The 18189-nt window shown below is 45.6% G+C and overlaps 1 protein-coding gene across 1 annotated transcript; it reads left to right on the top strand.

Moving 5' to 3' along the window:
- The first annotated feature begins 3007 nt into the window (after positions 1 to 3007).
- On the top strand, positions 3008 to 16437 carry DDX20 (DEAD-box helicase 20). The gene is made up of 11 exons (XM_051856157.3): positions 3008 to 3336; positions 3652 to 3746; positions 6417 to 6585; positions 7471 to 7585; positions 7695 to 7837; positions 8279 to 8417; positions 8516 to 8574; positions 10758 to 10840; positions 11864 to 11969; positions 12058 to 12159; positions 14921 to 16437. Exons 1-11 carry the CDS (start codon positions 3030 to 3032, stop codon positions 16081 to 16083), a joined length of 2481 nt encoding a protein of 826 aa, XP_051712117.1. The 5' UTR covers positions 3008 to 3029; the 3' UTR covers positions 16084 to 16437.
- Positions 16438 to 18189: the final 1752 nt, after the last annotated feature.

Genomic DNA, 18189 nt, shown 5'->3' with positions numbered 1-18189 from the left:
ATCCAGCTCTCTGCTGTGGCCTGGGAAAGCAGTAGAAGATGGCCCAAGTCCTTGGGACCCTGCACCCATGTGGGAGACCCAGAAGAAGGTCCTGGCTCCTGACTTCGGATCAGCACAGCTTGGGCCGTTGTGGCCAGTTGGGGAGTGAACCAACAGATGAAAGACCTCTCTCTCTCTCTCTGCCTCTTCTCTCTCTGTGTAACTCTGACTTTCAAATAAAATAAATAAATCTTTTTTTAAAAAAAGGTACGGAGATACCACAGGCCGCGGGGCATTCAGGAACTGGTATAGTCTGGTGTGGGGGGAAGAGGTGGTGGGAGGCTGGGGTCCCATTGTGCTCTACCTGGGGAGAAGCCAATAACAGCCCCAGGCCAGCCAATTTCTGCATTTGCTACTTTCCCATCTTACCCAGGTACTAAATGACCTCTTGTCTGTGTTTCATCTTTGTGGCACTGAAAAATTATGGTAATGACACTGCCTCAATTTTTAACTACAGAGAAAAATTTGCTATCAATTTGTGTTTTTAGCTACAATAGTATAACATTACTGCAATATTTGTGCCTGTAAAATATCAGCAATTATAAATGCAGTGACAGAATGCGTATGAAACCAGAAGTGTTCCTTTCTGGAAAAGCGCTGTCTGTTTTGCTCAGGATGAGAACCGCTTCTTTGGCAGCCACTGGTGTGGGTTCTAGAGAACCACTGCGGTGCACCCTGCTGGACCAGCACAGGTTTTCCAGCAAGTCCATCAGCCAGTGCTCCCAGGTTCCGACAACACCTGGCGCAGGGCTGCAGAGCCCAGGGGACAACACTCCTGTCCTGGAAGAAGCTCGAAGACGCGTAAACAAGTAAGAGCTGGATTGGGATTGTTTCTCGTGCAAAGTGGGAGCCTGGGAAGGGAACGAATCAGGGTGGCAAAAGGAGCAGGATCTGAAGCTGGATTCCAGCAGCTAAGACACCGCTGGAGAAAGGTCGCTCCACTCTGGTGGTGCTGCTAGGTGGTGCTGCTGGTGGTGGTGTGTGTGGCCGGGATGGAGAAGCAGCTCTGGGCAGGGAGACCACTCAGGGATTTTTCATAATTGTTAGGATGACAAAGGGCCGAAAATAGAGCAATGCCATGGAGACGGAAGAAGAGGAATAGAGGAAACATTTGGAGGCAAAATCACCTGCTGAGTGAATTGTTAGGAGCAGGAAGGATGGAGGATGCAGCCAGGAGCAAGTCCTCGCTACGATTATGTCAGTGAAATAGCAGAGGGGGTTACCGAGAGGAAGCCGGGGACCCACGGAGCCAGCTCCCCATCCGTCTCCTTAACTTTATGGGGACAGTCGACATTTTCTGAATATTTTGTGAACTGCTAAGCAAAACACGTCTTCAGGACCCCCTTTCCATGGAATTATCATGCCAGAGCCCCTCTTACATCATTTGGAACCCAGCCCACCCCTGTGGTTGGTTGTGTGTGTGTGTATTTGAGAGAGAGAGAGAAGGGGGTGGGAGACAATGACCAGGATTATAATCTAAGAACAAAGTTTTGGGTGGATGCAATTGTGAATATGATTAGGTTCCAGAAAAATCTTTATAGTTTATTCATTTATTTGAGATGCTGAGCTACAGGCAGAGAGAGGAAGAGACACAGAGATCTTCCATCTGCTGGTTCACTCCCCAAATGCCCTCAACAGCTGGAGCTCTGCCAAAATCTAAGGCAGGAGCCAGGATATTTCTCTGGGTCTCTAGAAATATATATTTTTTTTTGACAGGCAGAGTTAGACAGTGAGTGAGACAGAGAGAAAGGTTTTCCTTCCATTGGTTCACCCCTCAAATGGCTGCTATGGCTGGCGCGCTGTGTCGATCTGAAGCCAGGAGCCAGGTGCTTCCTCCTGGTCTCCCATGCGGGTGCAGGGCCCAAGTACTTGGGCCATCCTCCACTGCACTCCCTGGCCACAGCAGAGAGCTGGACTGGAAGAGGGGCAACCGGGACAGAATCTGGCACCCCGACCGGGACTAGAACCCGGTGTGCCGGCACCGCAGGCGGAGGATTAGCCTAGTGAGCTGCAGCGCGGGCCTAGAAATATTTAAATTTGGAATTTTGACTAAGGCTTTGTTCTAGCAGCTCATTCGATGCCTATTAGCATTCAGTATGTCGCATCCTGCTATTCCCACGAGGGATATGGCGGAGGGCAAGGTGGAACAGATCAGAGACCCACACCAAGCACATACAACGTCAGGCAGTTCTAAGTGGGCAGAAAAATCAAGCAGAACAAGGCTTTAGAGAGCAGTGGGAAAGGCCAGGGAGCAGGCAGGACGGGGGAGCTCTCTCTGCGAGTTCAAGAAGGACCTCTTGGAAAACGCGGTAGTTGGAGCAGGTGTTCGGCCTGGGTGCGCGTCCGGGCTCTGCGTCCCACGTAGCTCCCTGCTAACGGGCACCCTGGGAGGCAGCAGGGGGTGGCTCACACTCACGAGCCCTTGCCACCCACGTGGGACACACGGCTGGGGCCTCGGGCTCCTGGCTTCCAAAAGACCGGCCCGGCCGGGGCGGGTGCGGGGCATTTGGGGAGTGAACCAGCGGATGGAAGATCTGTTTCCGTCTCTATGCCTTTGAAGTGAAAGCCACAATGAAAATAAGCAGCTACAGGAAGGAAAAGCGGTAAAGACCGCCCCACGCCGCGCGGAGAGACGGCGGGCTGGGATGCGGAGGGCGGCGCGCGCGGCAGCGAGGCTGGGGGGCTGGCGCCGGCAGTGACGCCTCGGGCGCATCACAAAGAGCCTGCGGAGGCCGCGCCGCCACCGTCCGCCAGAGGGCGGGAGGCGGGCGCCGCCCGCTTCGTGGGCACGCGGCGCCCTCTGCAGGCCGCAGGCGGCCATACATTGGTAGCCTCCTTCCCCTTCCCGCCTTCCGCGGGTCACTTTTTTTTTTTTTTGGTGGTTGTGTTCGGTGTCCTCGCGGGAAGGCTGCCAATAAAGTTTTTTCTCTTCTCGCTTCCAGGAACCCCGCCTCGCTCCAAGTACCGCGAGATCTGACGGCGCGGCAGCCATGGCGGCGGCGTTTGAAGCCGCGGCGGCTTCGGCCACCGCAGAGACCGTTATGCCGGCGGCGGTGGAGCCCGTGGCCGCGCCGGCCTCAGCCCCGGAGCCGAGTCCTGGGCCCGTGCGGAGCCTGCGGACTGCTCACGACATCGGCGGCCCGCGGACCCGCACGGGGGACGTGCTGTTGGCCGAGCCGGCGGACTTCGAGTCGCTGCTGCTGTCGCGGCCCGTGCTGGAGGGGCTGCGGGCGGCGGGCTTCGAGAGACCCTCGCCCGTGCAGCTCAAGGCCATCCCGCTGGGGCGCTGCGGGCTCGGTGAGGGTGGGCGCCCGGGAGAGGCGGGCGGGGCCGGGGAGGGGGTCGAGACGCGGCGGCGGCGGTCCCGATCGGCAGCCGGTCTCCCTTTTGTAAAGCTCAGGCGCACAGCGCTGGCGGGCGGCCTGCTTGAGGTCGGCGGTGAAGGTCCGGGGAGCAGATGTGTTTCTGGACAACGGCCTCGTGCGTTTCCGCGAGTCGGCCCGCACCGAGGGTGCCGCCACGTTAGACCCTTGCCGCCGGGATTCCTCCCGGGGACGGGAAGCTGCGTCAGGCTGTACCGGCTGCTGCTAATGTCTTTCCGTTCTTTGTCAGATTTAATTGTTCAGGCTAAGTCTGGCACTGGGAAAACCTGTGTGTTCTCCACCATTGCTTTGGACTCGCTGATTCTTGAAAACTTAAGCACCCAGGTGAGTTCGGTTCAGAGGACGGGAAGAGGGCGTTGATCGCAGGCCAGATGTAACGCCAGTGGATCCGACGAATGGTTGAGCTACTCCACGCGAAAGGCCTGTGGGTAACTTGCACAACGTTAGCGACTGAGGATGGGGGATTAGTATTCGAAGTCTGGAATTTTCAGTTATTACAGAAGAAAGCCATTACAAGCATCGCGCTGCCATTACTTGAGAATATCTTTTACCTGCTGTCTAGATTGTGGTGCGACAGCCTCTGGCTTGATTCAGGGTGATGGGTGCTGTGACTGCAGGGGGCTCCTAAAGCCCTGTGAAAATCTCTTCTTGATCGCCCATCTTCTAAGTTGTCTGGAAATATTTGTAAGATTGCCTTACCCAAATTAGCAGGAGATTGGGTATGGGGAATCCTTGCTTGCTTTTTAAAAAATTGTGTTTAAGTTGTACAAGTATCATGTATTTCATATTTACAGATTTAGGAACATAGTGACACCCCCCCCCCCGCCCCTGCTCCAACCCTTCCTCCTCCTCCCTCTCACATTCCCAATGATCTGTTTTCAGTTTACTTAATTTCTTCCGCAAAGATTAGTTGAGCACTCAGAGAGGAATTGGTTGTGCTCCTCAGCCTTGCTCGGTAGTAGTTATGACAGACCTAATCTCAGGTCATGTGTGTCTCATGTTGAATCATCCCAAGAGGTTTCTCACCCAGGAGACCTGTATTCATCATCAGGAAGTCTTTTTCTTTAAATGGCAGAGAGAGCATATGCATGAGAGAGAGAGAGAGAGGAGGAGAGAGGAGGAGAGAGGAGGAGAGAGTGCTTGCCTCTGCTTGTTCACTTCTCAGATGCCCGCAAAGTCCTGAGCTGGGCTAGGCCAAAGCTCAGAGCCAGAAACTCAATCGAGAGTGGATGACAGGGACCCAGTTACCTGTGCCATCCCTGTTTCCTCCCAGAGTGTACATTAGCTGTGAGCTGGACTCGAGAGCCCGAGCTGGGACTTAAACTCTGGTGCTCTGGAAGTGGAAGGTGGCCGTCCCGACTGGTCACGTAACTGAGCGTTTTGAGTCCTGTCTTAGATCTAGTGAGTCCTGGGTGGTTCTCTGCCGGGATGCTTGTGAGCAGGAAGTAAGAAATCCTCCTGCCTCCAAGGTCCTGGGCTGGTCTACATCCATTAAGATGCATTTGAGATTTTGGCTGCTGTTGATTTGGCAGCAGGTCAAATGCCAAAAGTCTAAAACAGTTCCATAAGTAAAATTCATATTTTTGATGTAAGATCTGACTTGAGCATTTTATTCTTGTGTATGTAATATATATTCATTTTTGAAAACGGTGTGTGTAGTGAGGGGCGGCGTTGTGGCGCAGTGCGTTGAACTGCCACCTGCAATGCCGACTGACAGCCCATGAGTCCCGGCTGCTCCACTTCCGATCCAGCTCCCTGCTAACACGCCTGGGGAAGTAGCAGAAGATGGCCCGTGTGCTTGGATCCTTGCACCTGAGTAGGACCTGGATGGAGTTCCTATTTCCTGGCTTTGACCTGGCCCAGTCTTAGCCCTTGAGGCTACTTGGGGAGTGAACTGGAGGATGGAATATCTCCCTGCCTTCCTCTCTAACTGTAAATTTTCCTTTAACTGTTTTTTCTTTTCCCTGTTCTTTTCATTACTTGCCATTATTTACAAATGTTTGTTGTAGATCTTACTATCCAAGAATGAAAGTGCCAAGAGCAAGGACTTTGTACTGTTGATTGTTCTCTAGCAACTAGGGTGTTACTTAGCACATGATAGGATCTTAATGTTTGTTAATTAGTGAATGAATGGAGTTTCCCATGCCATTAAAAACTCCCTTTTATAAAAAGAAAAGATTTATTTATTATTTGAAAGGCAGAGTTACAAAGAGAGAAGGAGAGGCACAGATCTTTCATCCACTGGTTCATTCCCCAAATGGCTGCAATAGACAGAGCTGGGCCAGTCCCGGGCCAGACCCAAGCTAGGAGCCAGGAGTTTTATCCAGGTCTTCCACATGGGTGCAGTGCCCCAAGCACATGCTGCTTTCCTAGGTACATTAGCAGGGAGCTGGATGGGAAGGGGAGTAGCTGGGACTCAAACCAGCGCCCCTATGGGATGCCTGCATTGCAGATGGCAGCTTAACCCTCTGCCACAACACCAGCCCCCAAATTCATGATTTTTTAAAATAATCATTTAAATTAAAAATAAGTTCATCATTGGCCGGTGCCGCGGCTCACTAGGCTAATCCTCCGCCTTGCGGCGCCGGCACACCGGGTTCTAGTCCCGGTCGGGGCGCCGGATTCTGTCCCGGTTGCCCCTCTTCCAGGCCAGCTCTCTGCTGTGGCCAGGGAGTGCAGTGGAGGATGGCCCAGGTCCTTGGACCCTGCACCCCATGGGATACCAGGATAAGTACCTGGCTCCTGCCATCGGATCAGCACGGTGCGCCGGCGCAGCGCGCTGGCCGTGGCGGCCATTGGAGGGTGAACCAACGGCAAAGGAAGACCTTTCTCTCTGTCTCTCTCTCTCACTGTCCACTCTGCCTGTCAAAAAATAAAAAATAAAAAAAATTAATTAAAAAAAAAAAAGAAAAATAAGTTCATCGTATAATTAATTTGCTGATAATATATATTTTTCCTCAGATTTGTTAAAGGTATATTTTATATTTTTTTTAGATTTTGATCTTGGCTCCTACAAGAGAAATTGCTGTACAGATACATTCCGTTATCACGGCCATTGGAATAAAAATGGAAGGGTTAGAATGTCATGTCTTTATTGGAGGGACTCCATTATCACAAGACAAAACCAGACTTAAGAAGTGTCATATTGCTGTCGGATCTCCTGGTAAGATATCTATGTCTAATGGTAATTGAAGCTTTTAAGGAATTGAACATTTTTAATATAACATTGATATACTAGTCTTTGATAATTGTTCTAATTATTTTGTTTAGAATTAAAGAACATTATAGTAGTGAGTTATAGACATGTGACTGAATTAACAGGATGTATGAAATCTCCATTCTAAGAGTGTTTGAGAACACACATGGGCTAGCCTCCTAATCATTTGGTCATGAGTTACTCGGAGTCAGAATCTAGCACTCAGTGCTCAGTCTTTGATAGGACTGGTGTCTATTTTCCATCCTTACTTTTGATGAGGCATGACAGAAAAATAATGGTTTAGATAAGATCAAATCTCAAAAGCCGGCGCCGCGGCTCACTAGGCTAATCCTCCGCCTAGCGGCGCCGGCACACCGGGTTCTAGTCCCGGTTGGGGCGCCGGATTCTGTCCCGGTTGCCCCTCTTCCAGGCCAGCCCTCTGCTGTGGCCAGGGAGTGCAGTGGAGGATGGCCCAGGTGCTTGGGCCCTGCACCCCATGGGAGACCAGGAAAAGCACCTGGCTCCTGGCTCCTGCCATCGGATCAGCACGGTGCGCCGGCCGCAGCGCGCCGGCCGCGGCGGCCATTGGAGGGTGAACCAACGGCAAAGGAAGACCTTTCTCTCTGTCTCTCTCTCTCACTGTCCACTCTGCCTGTCAAAAAAAAAAAAAAAAAAAAAAAAAAGATCAAATCTCAAGGTTTCTAATTTGTGGTTTGGTGTTGAATGCATAATAAAAGTTCATTCAGGAGATTTAGCAGTATAACCTGTGAAAAACTAGAGTGAAACATGGGCTGGGATTCGTGCAGACTTGGTACATCGTGAATATTTCAATGTGCTTTTTCTGAAATTTAGGCAGAATTAAGCAACTCATTGAACTGGACTACTTGAATCCGGGCAGTATACGTCTCTTTATTCTTGATGAAGCAGATAAACTTTTAGAAGAAGGCAGCTTCCAGGAACAAATAAAGTAAGAAAAAGATAGAACCAACTTAACAATTGAAGTGGTACCAACAGGTATGCAAGTGTGGCTACTATTAAATAATTTCTGTGGTGAATGTGTTTCTTCTGTTTTGTAGTTGGATTTATTCTTCGTTGCCTGCCAGTAAACAGATGTTAGCTGTATCAGCTACTTACCCTGAATTTTTGGCTAATGCTTTGACAAAGTACATGAGAGATCCCACTTTTGTAAGATTGAATTCCAGTGATCCAAGTCTTATAGGTGTGTACATGTTTTGAGTACTTACTGTTTTTTTTTTTTTTTTTTTTAATTAATTTATTTGAAAGAGTGAGAGACAGAGATCTTCTATCTGCTGGTTCCTTCCCCAAATGGCTACAATAGCCGGGACTGGGCTAGGCGGAAGCTAGGAGCCTGGAACTCCATCTGGTCTTCCACGTGGGTGGCAAGGGACGCAGGTACTTGAAACATCACCTGTTGTTTCCCAGGTGCATCAGCAGGAATTTGGATGGGGCGCAGAGTAGCTGGGACTCAGTCTGGCGCCCGATATGTGATGTGGGTACCCCAAGTGTGGTTTAGCCCGCTGCTCTACAGTGCTGCTGTACATTATTGTTTTGTTGGTGATGTTCTGCCACTTTGTGGTTTCATGGTTGCTGTTAGGATAGAACAAATATATTTAATTGTTGTCTCTTGATTTCTTTGTAGGTTTGAAGCAGTATTACAAAGTTGTCAATTCTTACCCTTTGGCCCATAAGATTTTTGAGGAAAAGGCTCAGCATTTGCAGGAACTGTTCAGCAGAATTCCATTTAATCAAGCCTTAGTCTTTTCGAATTTGCATAGCAGGTAATATACTTAAAAGATCATCGAGAGAGCTTGTGACATAGAAAGATAGGTGTGGGGCAACATTTGTAAAATTATAACCCTGTGTTATTTTTTTATAGAGCACAGCATTTGGCTGATATCCTTTCTTCTAAAGGCTTTCCTGCTGAGTGCATTTCAGGCAAGTTCATCTTTTACCTTAAAGTTGTTCGTTCAGAACACAGACTTGAAGCCTTCAAAGTCTGGAGGAGGAAATACCACTTTATGAGTTGTCTTCCAAGTCTGAGGTTACACTGAGCTTTCTGAATAAAGAAAACTGTGTTTATTTCTCATTGTAATTTAAGCAATATCCTTGTTTTAGTAAAGAGTAACCTGGTATGTAGTAAAAATTAGAAAATTAGTATCCAAAGAGATATACTTTATTAGAGTCTGAGTTATTTCTATCAAGAACTTAATTGTATGAAACAGTTTCTTTGTTGTCTTACAAGAAATATATATATATATTTTTAAAAGATTGATATATTTATTTGAAAGGCAGAGTTACAGAGAGGCAGAGAGAGAGAGAGAAAGAGAAACAGGTCTTCCATCTGCTGGTTCACTCCCCAGATGGCCTTAACAGCCAATCTGATGTCAGGAGCCAGGAGCTTCTTCTGGGTCTGCCACGCAGACTCAGGAGCCCAAAGACTTGGGCCATCTTCATTGCTTTCCCAGGCCATAGCAGAGAGCTGGATCGGAAGTGGAGCAGCTGGAACTCAAACTGGAACCCATATGGGATGTTGACACTGCAGGTGGTGGCTTTACCCACTACGCCACAGCGAGGCCCTGAAAAATATTTTCTTTACACAGTCATTTTTAAAATACTAAGAATTGCTAACTGAATTGACCGTTCTGTGGGGTAGAAGGCAAAATTGAGTTCTTGCCACAAAGTTAAATTATTACTGCTAGCCTAATAGGAATGAAAGATGCAAAGAAATTTTTGATCTGCGAGATCCTTTCTAAAGTTTTGTTTGCTGTTTCTATTTATTTATTTTTAAATTTGGAATACAGAGGTATTCTATCCACTGGTTCACTCTGCAAATGCTCAGACAGCCAGGGCTGGAACGGCCAGAGCCAGGAACCCAGAACTCAATCCTGGTTTCCTGTGTGGGAGGGACCCACATGATTTAGGCCATCACCTTCTGCCAGCCAGGGTGCACATTAGTGGGACGCTGGAATTGGAAGTATAGCTGGGGCACAAGCCCAGGCCCTCAGTCGCGGGATACAGACGTCCCAAGCGGCATCCTAACTGCTGCACCAAATGCCCTCCCTTTAGTGTCTGAACTGTTACATTGAGCTTGGGTAGTCATGGTTTATGATAACATACAAGGGAAATTTTTTCAAAATGGACCGACCAGTTTTTAAAAATTATTTTTTGTTCTTAATTTAAAAAAATGTTTATTTAGCTATTTGAAAGGCTAGTAGACTAACAGTGTGGGAGGGTATTTTTTATCCACTGGTTCACTCCCCAAATGCCCATAATAGCCAGGGCTAGGCTAGGCTAAAGCCAGGAGCCAGGAGCTCCATGTGGGTAGTCTCCCACTTGGGTAGCAGAGACCCAAGTACTTGAGGCATCTGCTACCTCCCAGGGTGTATTAAGAAGCTAGATCAAGGGGCCAGTGCCGTGGCTGATATCCTTTCTTGGTTAATCCTCTGCCTGTGGCACCGGCATCCCACATGGGCGCCGGGTTCTATCCCGGTTGCTCCTCTTCCAGTCCAGCTCTCTGCTGTGGCCTGGGAGGGCAGTGCAAGCTGGCCCAAGTATTTGGGCCCCTGCACCTGCATGGGAGACCAGGAGGAAGCATCTGGCTCCTGGCTTTGGATTGGTACAGTGCCGGCTGTAGCGGCTATTTGGGGAGTGAACCAACAGAAGGAAGACTTTTCTCTCTGTCTCTCTCACTGTCTGTAACTCTACCTGTCAAATAAATTTTTAAAAAATAATAAAAAAATTAAAAAAAGAAGCTAGATCAAAATCAGAGTAGCTGGGACTTGAACTGGCACTCCAAGCGGGATACATGTGTCCCAGGGGTAGTTTTTCTGAGAATTACATGTTAGCCTTCATATACAATATTGTATTTCTAAAGGCTTAGCTTACTCACCATTTAAAATTGATTTTTGAATTTCAAGTTGATTGCCTACACCATATTTATTTTTTCTAAATAATATTTTAAAAGATTCTGACTTTGGATTTTAACCCAAATTTGCATAGAAGAATGGAATTAACTGTGGTTGGTATGTTTAGAATGTTAAGACTGGGAGTTATGACTTCTGATAAATATGTATTAGCTGAGTTGTTTTTGTATGATTTTCTTTTTTTGGTCCTTTTAGGCAACATGAATCAGAATCAACGTCTTGATGCTATGGCTAAACTGAAGCAGTTTCATTGTAGAGTCCTCATTTCTACAGATTTGGTAAACTTCCTGTTCAGTTTGGGTGACTAATCCCTCTTGACGCATGTTCTATTATCAGATATACAGATTTCATCTATTATTTTATGTGGGTATATGGAACAAGAATACCAGAAGATAATTTATTTTTCCAGTGCTAGTGAAAGTACTTTCTTAAGGCCGGTGCCGCAGCTCACTAGGCTAATCCTCCGCCTTGCGGCGCCGGCACACCGGGTTCTAGTCCCGGTCAGGGCGCCAGATTCTGTCCTGGTTGCCCCTCTTCCAGGCCAGCTCTCTGCTGTGGCCAGGAGTGCAGTGGAGGATGGCCCAAGTGCTTGGGCCCTGCACCCCATGGGAGACCAGGAGAAGCACCTGGCTCCTGCCATCGGATCAGCGCGGTGCGCCGGCCGTGGCGGCCATTGGAGGGTGAACCAACGGCAAAAGGAAGACCTTTCTCTCTGTCTCTCTCTCTCACTGTCCACTCTGCCTGTCAAAAAAAAAAAAAAAAAAAACAACTTTCTTAAAAATGTCTTTGATATTTTGATATTTGTTCTTTTTAAAAACATTTATTTATTTTCCCTTTAATTGAGAGGGAGAGACAGAGACAAGACTTATCTTTGGTCTGCTGATTCATTCCGCAAATGCCCACAACAGCCAGGGCTGGGCTAGGCTGTAGCCAGGAAGCCAGGAAGCCAGGAGCTCAATCTGGGTCTCTCACATGTGTGGTGGGAATTCAGTACTTGAGCCATCTTCTGCGTCTTCCAGGGTCACATTTGGAGGAAGCAGGATTGCCAGCAGAGGAGCTGGGACCCGATCCTAGGCACTCTGATTTAGAATGCCAGCATCCCAAACAGTGTCCTAGCTGCTGTACCCAGTGCCCACCCTTTGATCTTTGTTCTTGAAATTAGTCAATCATTAGGAATGAATTTTTTTTTCCTTTGCTCCTAAATTTGGCACTTGGTTATACAAGAAGAATAGAGTGTGCATTGGTAGCCATGTCACAGTTAATGAAAAAAAAATTGCAGTTGTTGAATTCTTCAATTTCAGACTTCCCGTGGGATTGATGCTGAGAAGGTGAATTTGGTTGTAAATCTGGATGTACCAGTGGATTGGGAGACGTACATGCATCGGATTGGCAGAGCTGGGCGTTTTGGTAAAAAGAGAACCTCAAATGTGACAGGTGGACTTGGATTGTCATTTTTGCAGAAATGATTTACTGCTTAACATTCCTTCTTCTTTAGGTACATTGGGATTGACAGTGACCTACTGCTGCCGGGGAGAAGAAGAAAATATGATGATGAAAATTGCCCAGAAATGTAATATCAACCTTCTTCTTTTACCAGGTATTTTATCTGTTTCATTTTGCTGTCAAAACAATCACTGTAGTGATGATAGGCATACTAAAAATAATGGGTAACTCAGAGTGCTCTGATGTGTTGGGTATTGCTCCCAGGACTGTGTAAATGTTAACTCATTTTATTCTCACCATAGTCCTATTAAGTATGTGCTGTCGTTACCTACCTTTTGTAGTCAAGGACATTTAGGTGTGGAGGTTAAATAAACGTGTTGCAGCTAATATGGACCAGGGAGAGGACTGCAAGCTAACTTCTGGTACCTGGAAAATGAAAAATATTCTACTACGTACTATATTAGCTCCATTTTAGTTAGTGACCTTGAAATTTTATTTTATTCTTTGATATAAGGGAGAATATTTTAACTCCTTCAAGTTGCTGTGAGGTAATTCTTGTTATGTTCTCCTTTGTAACCATGGGAAAGGAATAGTGTCCTTAATTTTAATGCCATTTTAAAAATGTGAGTGAAATGTTCTTCTTTCTAGTGAATCATTTGTCATTCTACTTTTGAAGTGACATAATGGAAACAATGTATGTTCAGAACTGTTAATGATCTCTTGAAAACAAAAAACCCTAAAACCTATTGGGCGGGAACGTGGTTTATTTGATATATGCTATACTATGGTGTATATATCATATATAGATACATACATGAATGAATGTATTACATTGTATATTATTGACTATATGAGATATGTAGTTAATATAATTGAGTATAATTTTATATTTGATTTTTTTGAGTTATCCTACAAAGCTAGGTTTATCACAGATCTTGGGAGTCCTGTGGAGTCTAGTAGTTTTGTCTTGCTAATAACTCATTTTGTGATATTTCATATATCTAATTGCTCTAAGCTTAATGTGCTGATTTACAAAGTATATTTTAGAGTATATGGTCTTCAAGTTCTATATTAGTTCTATCACTTCCAGTTCTCTCTATGTATAAGTCTGTTGGTAGTGTGTCATGGAAAAATGAAAATTGGTAGGAGAGAGTTGATACTTCATGTAGGATTCAGTATCATAGTATCTAGTGAAGAAAGAATACTTGCCTTTGGATATTGGAAAATGGTAGATTTGGGTCTTCATATGATGTTAACAGAGCCCTGAGATTGTGAGAGAACTATTTCATGCTGTTAGATCTGTGCTGGACTGGGAACTTGTATGACAATAGACTGTTCCTAGCCCTACCCCAGGCAGTAGGACTAGGAGGGAACCTGACCTCTGCAAGGTAAGCAAAGGAGGCATCAGAGTTTTAGTCAATAGAGTCTGTTCTGCAAAGGATCAGGAGCCTCCACTGAAAAATGCAGGCTTGAGGGGTTTAGTGGTACACAGGCATGGAGCATAAACAGCCGTAGCACACAGGCAAGATCTTTGTCAGTAGGGAGCGTGGTATATCTTACCTGATGAACATGAAAATTGAGCACATGGCAGAAGCAAATTGTCAAACCTGGATGGAGTTGGACATTTAGAGTGAAAACTGACAAGTTTTAAAAAAATTAAAGTGTCTGTACTGCATATCCTTTCATGTTCATCTGATAGCATCTTTTTCCCTGTAAATATTTTCTCTCTGCTGGTAGGGGAGTGACTTCTCCCTGCTGGAATATAGGGTGGCAGATTTAGTTGGGTTTGGAGTTGCAGTTCTAGTATTTCCTAGTTGATAAGTTTTGGGGAGCAATATCCACTTTCTTTTTTTCTTTTTTTAAAGATTTATTTTTTTTTATATGAAAGACAGAGTTAGAGAGAGAGGTCAAGGCAGAGAGGTCTGCGATCCGCAGGTTCACTCCCTGGGTGGCCACAATGGCTGGAGCTGTGCCGATCCGAAGGCAGCCAGGAGCTTCTTGGGGTCTCCCATGTGGGTGCAGGGGCCCGAGGACTTGGGCCATCTTCTACTGCTTTCCCAGGCCATAGCAGAGAGCTGGATCAGAAGAAGAGCAGTCTGGACTTGAACCAGTGCCCATGTGGGATGCCGGCACTTCAGGCCAGGGCTTTAATCTGTTGTGCCACAGCGCCAGCCCCCACAAGACACTTTCTAATATCTTGTTTTGCTGTCAGCAATAGTAAGAAAAAGGCTGAGGGGCTGGAGAAGGAGTAGAGGAAAGATAGGAGGGGCCGGCATTGTGGCATAGTAGGCTAAGCCTCCACTTACAGGGCTGGAATCCCATATGGGCACTGGTTCGAGTCTTGGCTGCTCTTGTTCCAATCCAGTTCTCTGCTATGGCCTGGGAAAACAGTGGAAGATGGCCCAAGTGCTTGGGCCCCTGCATCCACACGGGAGATAGATGGCGAAGAAGTTCCTGGCTCCTGGCTTCGGATCGGCTCAGCTCCGGCCATTGCAGCCATTTCGGTAGTGAACCAGCAGATGGAAGACCTTTCTCTGTCTCTCCCCCTTCTCTATCAGTAACTCTGCTTCTTAAATAAATAAAATCTTTAAAAACAAACAAACAAAAAGTAAAGATGGGAGTATTGTTCCATATTTGAACATCACTCCTAGAATAAGCTCTTTCCAAGTGGGGGTGGGGGAAGATACTGCTTGGAGTACAGGATAGGTGTTAATATGTTTCTTAGGCAACATCTTTATAGCAGAATTGCTCAGGTCTTTAAAAATACTAATTTTAAGCCTCTTAGTGTCAAGGATCGTTTACATATTTTATTTCTTAAACTTATTTGACCATGGAAAATGTTATGAAGTTACTCAGAAAATACAGGTCTTGGGTAGCTTGAGAATTTTAATACTTTTTTCTTCCTTTTTACATAGATCCCATTCCTTCTGGTCTGATGGAAGAATGTTTGGATTGGGATGTGGAGGTTAAAGCTGCTATACATACTTATGGCTTAGCAAGCGTACCTACCCAACCCCTAAAAAAACAAATTCAAAAAATAGAGAGAACCTTTCAAACTCAGAAAGCTCATGGTAGCCACATGGCTTCCTCTAGAAATACTTCTGTGTCTGCAGTATCAGTCAAATCAAAAACTAACACCAAACAAAAGCTTCCTGTGAAAAGCCACTCAGAGTGTGGAATCATAGAAAAGGCAGCAGCACCAAAAGAGCTGGGGTGTGCCGTGCAATCCGAAGAGCAAATGAAGAATTCTGTTCAGACCCCTGTTGAAAACTCCACCAACCATCAGCACCAGGTCAAAGAAGCTTTACCAGTGACACTCCCCAAAATTCCTTGTCTGTCTTCCTTTAAAATCCAGCAGCCACGCACTTTGACTTTTGCAGAATTGGTAGAGGACTACGAACACTACATTAAAGAGGGGTTGGAGAAGCCTGTGGAAATTATCAGGCACTACACAGGTCTTGGGGATCAGACTGTGAACCCTCAAAATGGCTTTGTGAGAAATGGAGTCACTGAAGAGAGAGTGCACATACTGGCAGGCAGCAGCCAATCTGGAGACTCTGAGAGTGACAGCGATTCCTTCAGCTCAGTGACTTCTTCCCAGAGCAAAGGAAATAAGTCTCATTTGGAAGTCTCTTTGGATACTCAGGTGAAAGGCTCTGAACCTCCGCCTGTAGATGACCAGATCTCTTTGGAACAACCTCTGAATGGAAATGATGCTCCCCATCTAGAGGAATATCAGGAATCGCCTGAAATCCCAGTGAGAACAAGGCATAAAGAGGGAGCTCATCAGAGAGTTAAGCAGAGCCGGAGGAACCTGCCCCGGCGCTCTTCCTATCGACTGCAGACTGAGCCCCAGGAAGATGGTTGGTATGACAGCCGTCAGGAAACACATCCCAGTTACTCTGACACCTACCAGGATTATGAAGAGTACTGGAGAGCCTACTACAGAGCATGGCAAGAGTATTACGCTGCTGCCTCTCAGTCGTACTACTGGAATTCTCAGAGACATCCAAGTTGGATGGCAGCCTATCACATGAATACCGTGTATCTACAAGAAATGATGCGTAGTAACCAGTGATTGTACGACAGACCTGAGACCAGCAGGCACTGTGGACAAGTGATACTTTTGGATGTACATCTTCCGTCACCTATGGTAGAGTGGCATTTGTTGGCATTTTTGAGGAACTTGAAAAGACTTGAGTCTGTACACCAGGAGACATCTGTTTTCAGATGGTTTAGGCCAGATATGTAATATAATCCTTTTCGTTTTTAAAGAAATTTCATCAGATTCTTCAAAGAGAATTTTTGGGACACAGAGCTCAAGGTCCCAAGGTTCTATTTTCTAAAAGCTGTTTCCAAAAGAAACAGTTAAAAAGGGGATATACATGCCACTGCTTACTTTAAATAAAAACAGTGAAGATTTGGAAAGCAATGTTAGTTTATGCTGTGGACTTCTTTACAAAACACCTGGACAGCCTTCTCACTGAGGTACATTCTTACAGAAATTTGTAGCATGGTAGATCAGAAAATCCCCAGTTCTTTTAGATTTAGGCAGGAAGGCATGGAAGCATTGCTTGAGATTTTCCCAAAGGTACTTGACTTGATGTGACTTGCTTCTAGTAAAATATTTGATTCTAGTAAAACAATTTTAGCTACACATGTGAACATTTTTACTGTTCATCTTTTGAATGTCTTTTGTTTATGACATTGTGAAAGCTGTCCATACTTTTACTGTGTATTAATAGCTCAAGGTCCTCAGTGACTGTTGGTTAGTGCTCAGGTGGTGACTTGGTTATAGCGCTCTCAGGTGGTGACTTGTCATAGTGCTCAGGTGGTGGCTGTTGGTCATAGTGCGCAGGTGGTGGCTGTTGGTTATAGCGCTCTCAGGTGGTAGCTGTTAGAGTGCTCTCAGGTGGTGACTGTTGGTCATAGTGCTCAGGTGGTGGCTGTTGGTTATAGTGCTCTCAGATGGTGATGTTGGTTATAGTGCTCAGGTGGTGACAGTTATAGTGCTCTTAGGTGGTGATTATTTATAGTGCTGAGGTGGTGATGTTGGTTATAGTGCTCAGGGAGAGCAGCACTCTTCATCTTTCTTGGTTGCTGGATCATTCTATGAATCCAATGAAAATTATAGGTTGGCCCCAGAAAATTTCTAATGCCATAAACAGAATTATGAAGATAATTACAAAGTTCATAGACCCATGGGACCCAGTTAAGATCTGACTTAGTCTGTTGGTAGGCTGTTTTGTAGAAGCTGGAATTCATTCTCTTTTGTTCAGGCTCTTCTCAAAGAATGTCCTAATCTTGTGTTTTCTAGAAATTTCCCCCCAGGTTTTCTAATTCTTGCATCCAGATAGAAAGAGCCTGTTCAGAGATGGTGCATCTGTATAAATTAGAATTTAACAAAATTGAGATTGGAATCTCTATATTCTTTCCTTTTTTCTCTGATAGTGTTTTTATGGTTAGGCTTTTGGTTTCCAAATGTCTTCTATAAATTGGATTTTTGGTGCGAGGCCCCTTTCTGTGTTGAGATGAGAAGGAACGCTCTTTCCTGTGTACATATTTGCCTAGATAGTATAAACACCCAGGTATCAGCAAATACAGCCCTGGTCATTTACTGTCCAACTCCCAGTGAACACAATCCTAAACTCCTTTCTAACTTGGGTTCCTGTCTTTGACTGGTAGATGGTTACTTTTACTCATAGGAAGGTACTTCCAAAAGTTCATGGAAATTGGAATTAAACGATAAGTTTATTTTGGTGCAAAAATTTCTAAATCCATACCTATGAGGAGGTTTTAAGAACTGCATGAAAGATGTCTTATTAAAAAATTATGCATGGATTTCAAAACTTTTTTGCACCAAAATAAATGTCTTTGAATTTCATGTTCCATGACTTCTTTGTAGTATCCTCATGTATCAGTACTGTGTGTGTGTGTGTGTGTGTATGGTTTGAATTAACACTAGATAGCAAATCCATAATTAGGTTCAGTATCTCATTAAGAAGTAGAGATTTTAATTGCACATTTAAATAAAGATCCTGTCATTGCTGTGTGATTGGACTGTCTTTGTACCCTTTCCCCCACAATATAGCCAAGTTCACAGTTTGTCATTGCTAGGAGATTTTAATTAGGACACCGCCACATCTTCATTAGATTTGAGGTTACATAGTAGTCTTGAAATTAA

The sequence above is a fragment of the Oryctolagus cuniculus genome, chromosome 7 (assembly GCF_051225735.1).
Source record: "Oryctolagus cuniculus isolate XC-2025 breed Fujian yellow rabbit chromosome 7, ASM5122573v1, whole genome shotgun sequence".
Lineage (NCBI taxonomy): Eukaryota > Metazoa > Chordata > Mammalia > Lagomorpha > Leporidae > Oryctolagus > Oryctolagus cuniculus.
The sequence above is the reverse complement of the archived record's forward strand: the minus strand, read 5'-3'. Positions and strand labels throughout refer to the sequence as shown.

Coding starts and splice junctions, on each gene's coding strand:
- DDX20 (XM_051856157.3), top strand. CDS start 3,030: ATGGCGGCGGCGTTTGAAGCCGCGGCGGCTTCGGCCACCGCAGAGACC. Junction 3,747..6,416: donor TTGAAAACTTAAGCACCCAG/GTGAGTTCGGTT, acceptor TATTTTTTTTAG/ATTTTGATCTTGGCTCCTAC. Junction 11,970..12,057: donor TGGCAGAGCTGGGCGTTTTG/GTAAAAAGAGAA, acceptor CTTCTTCTTTAG/GTACATTGGGATTGACAGTG.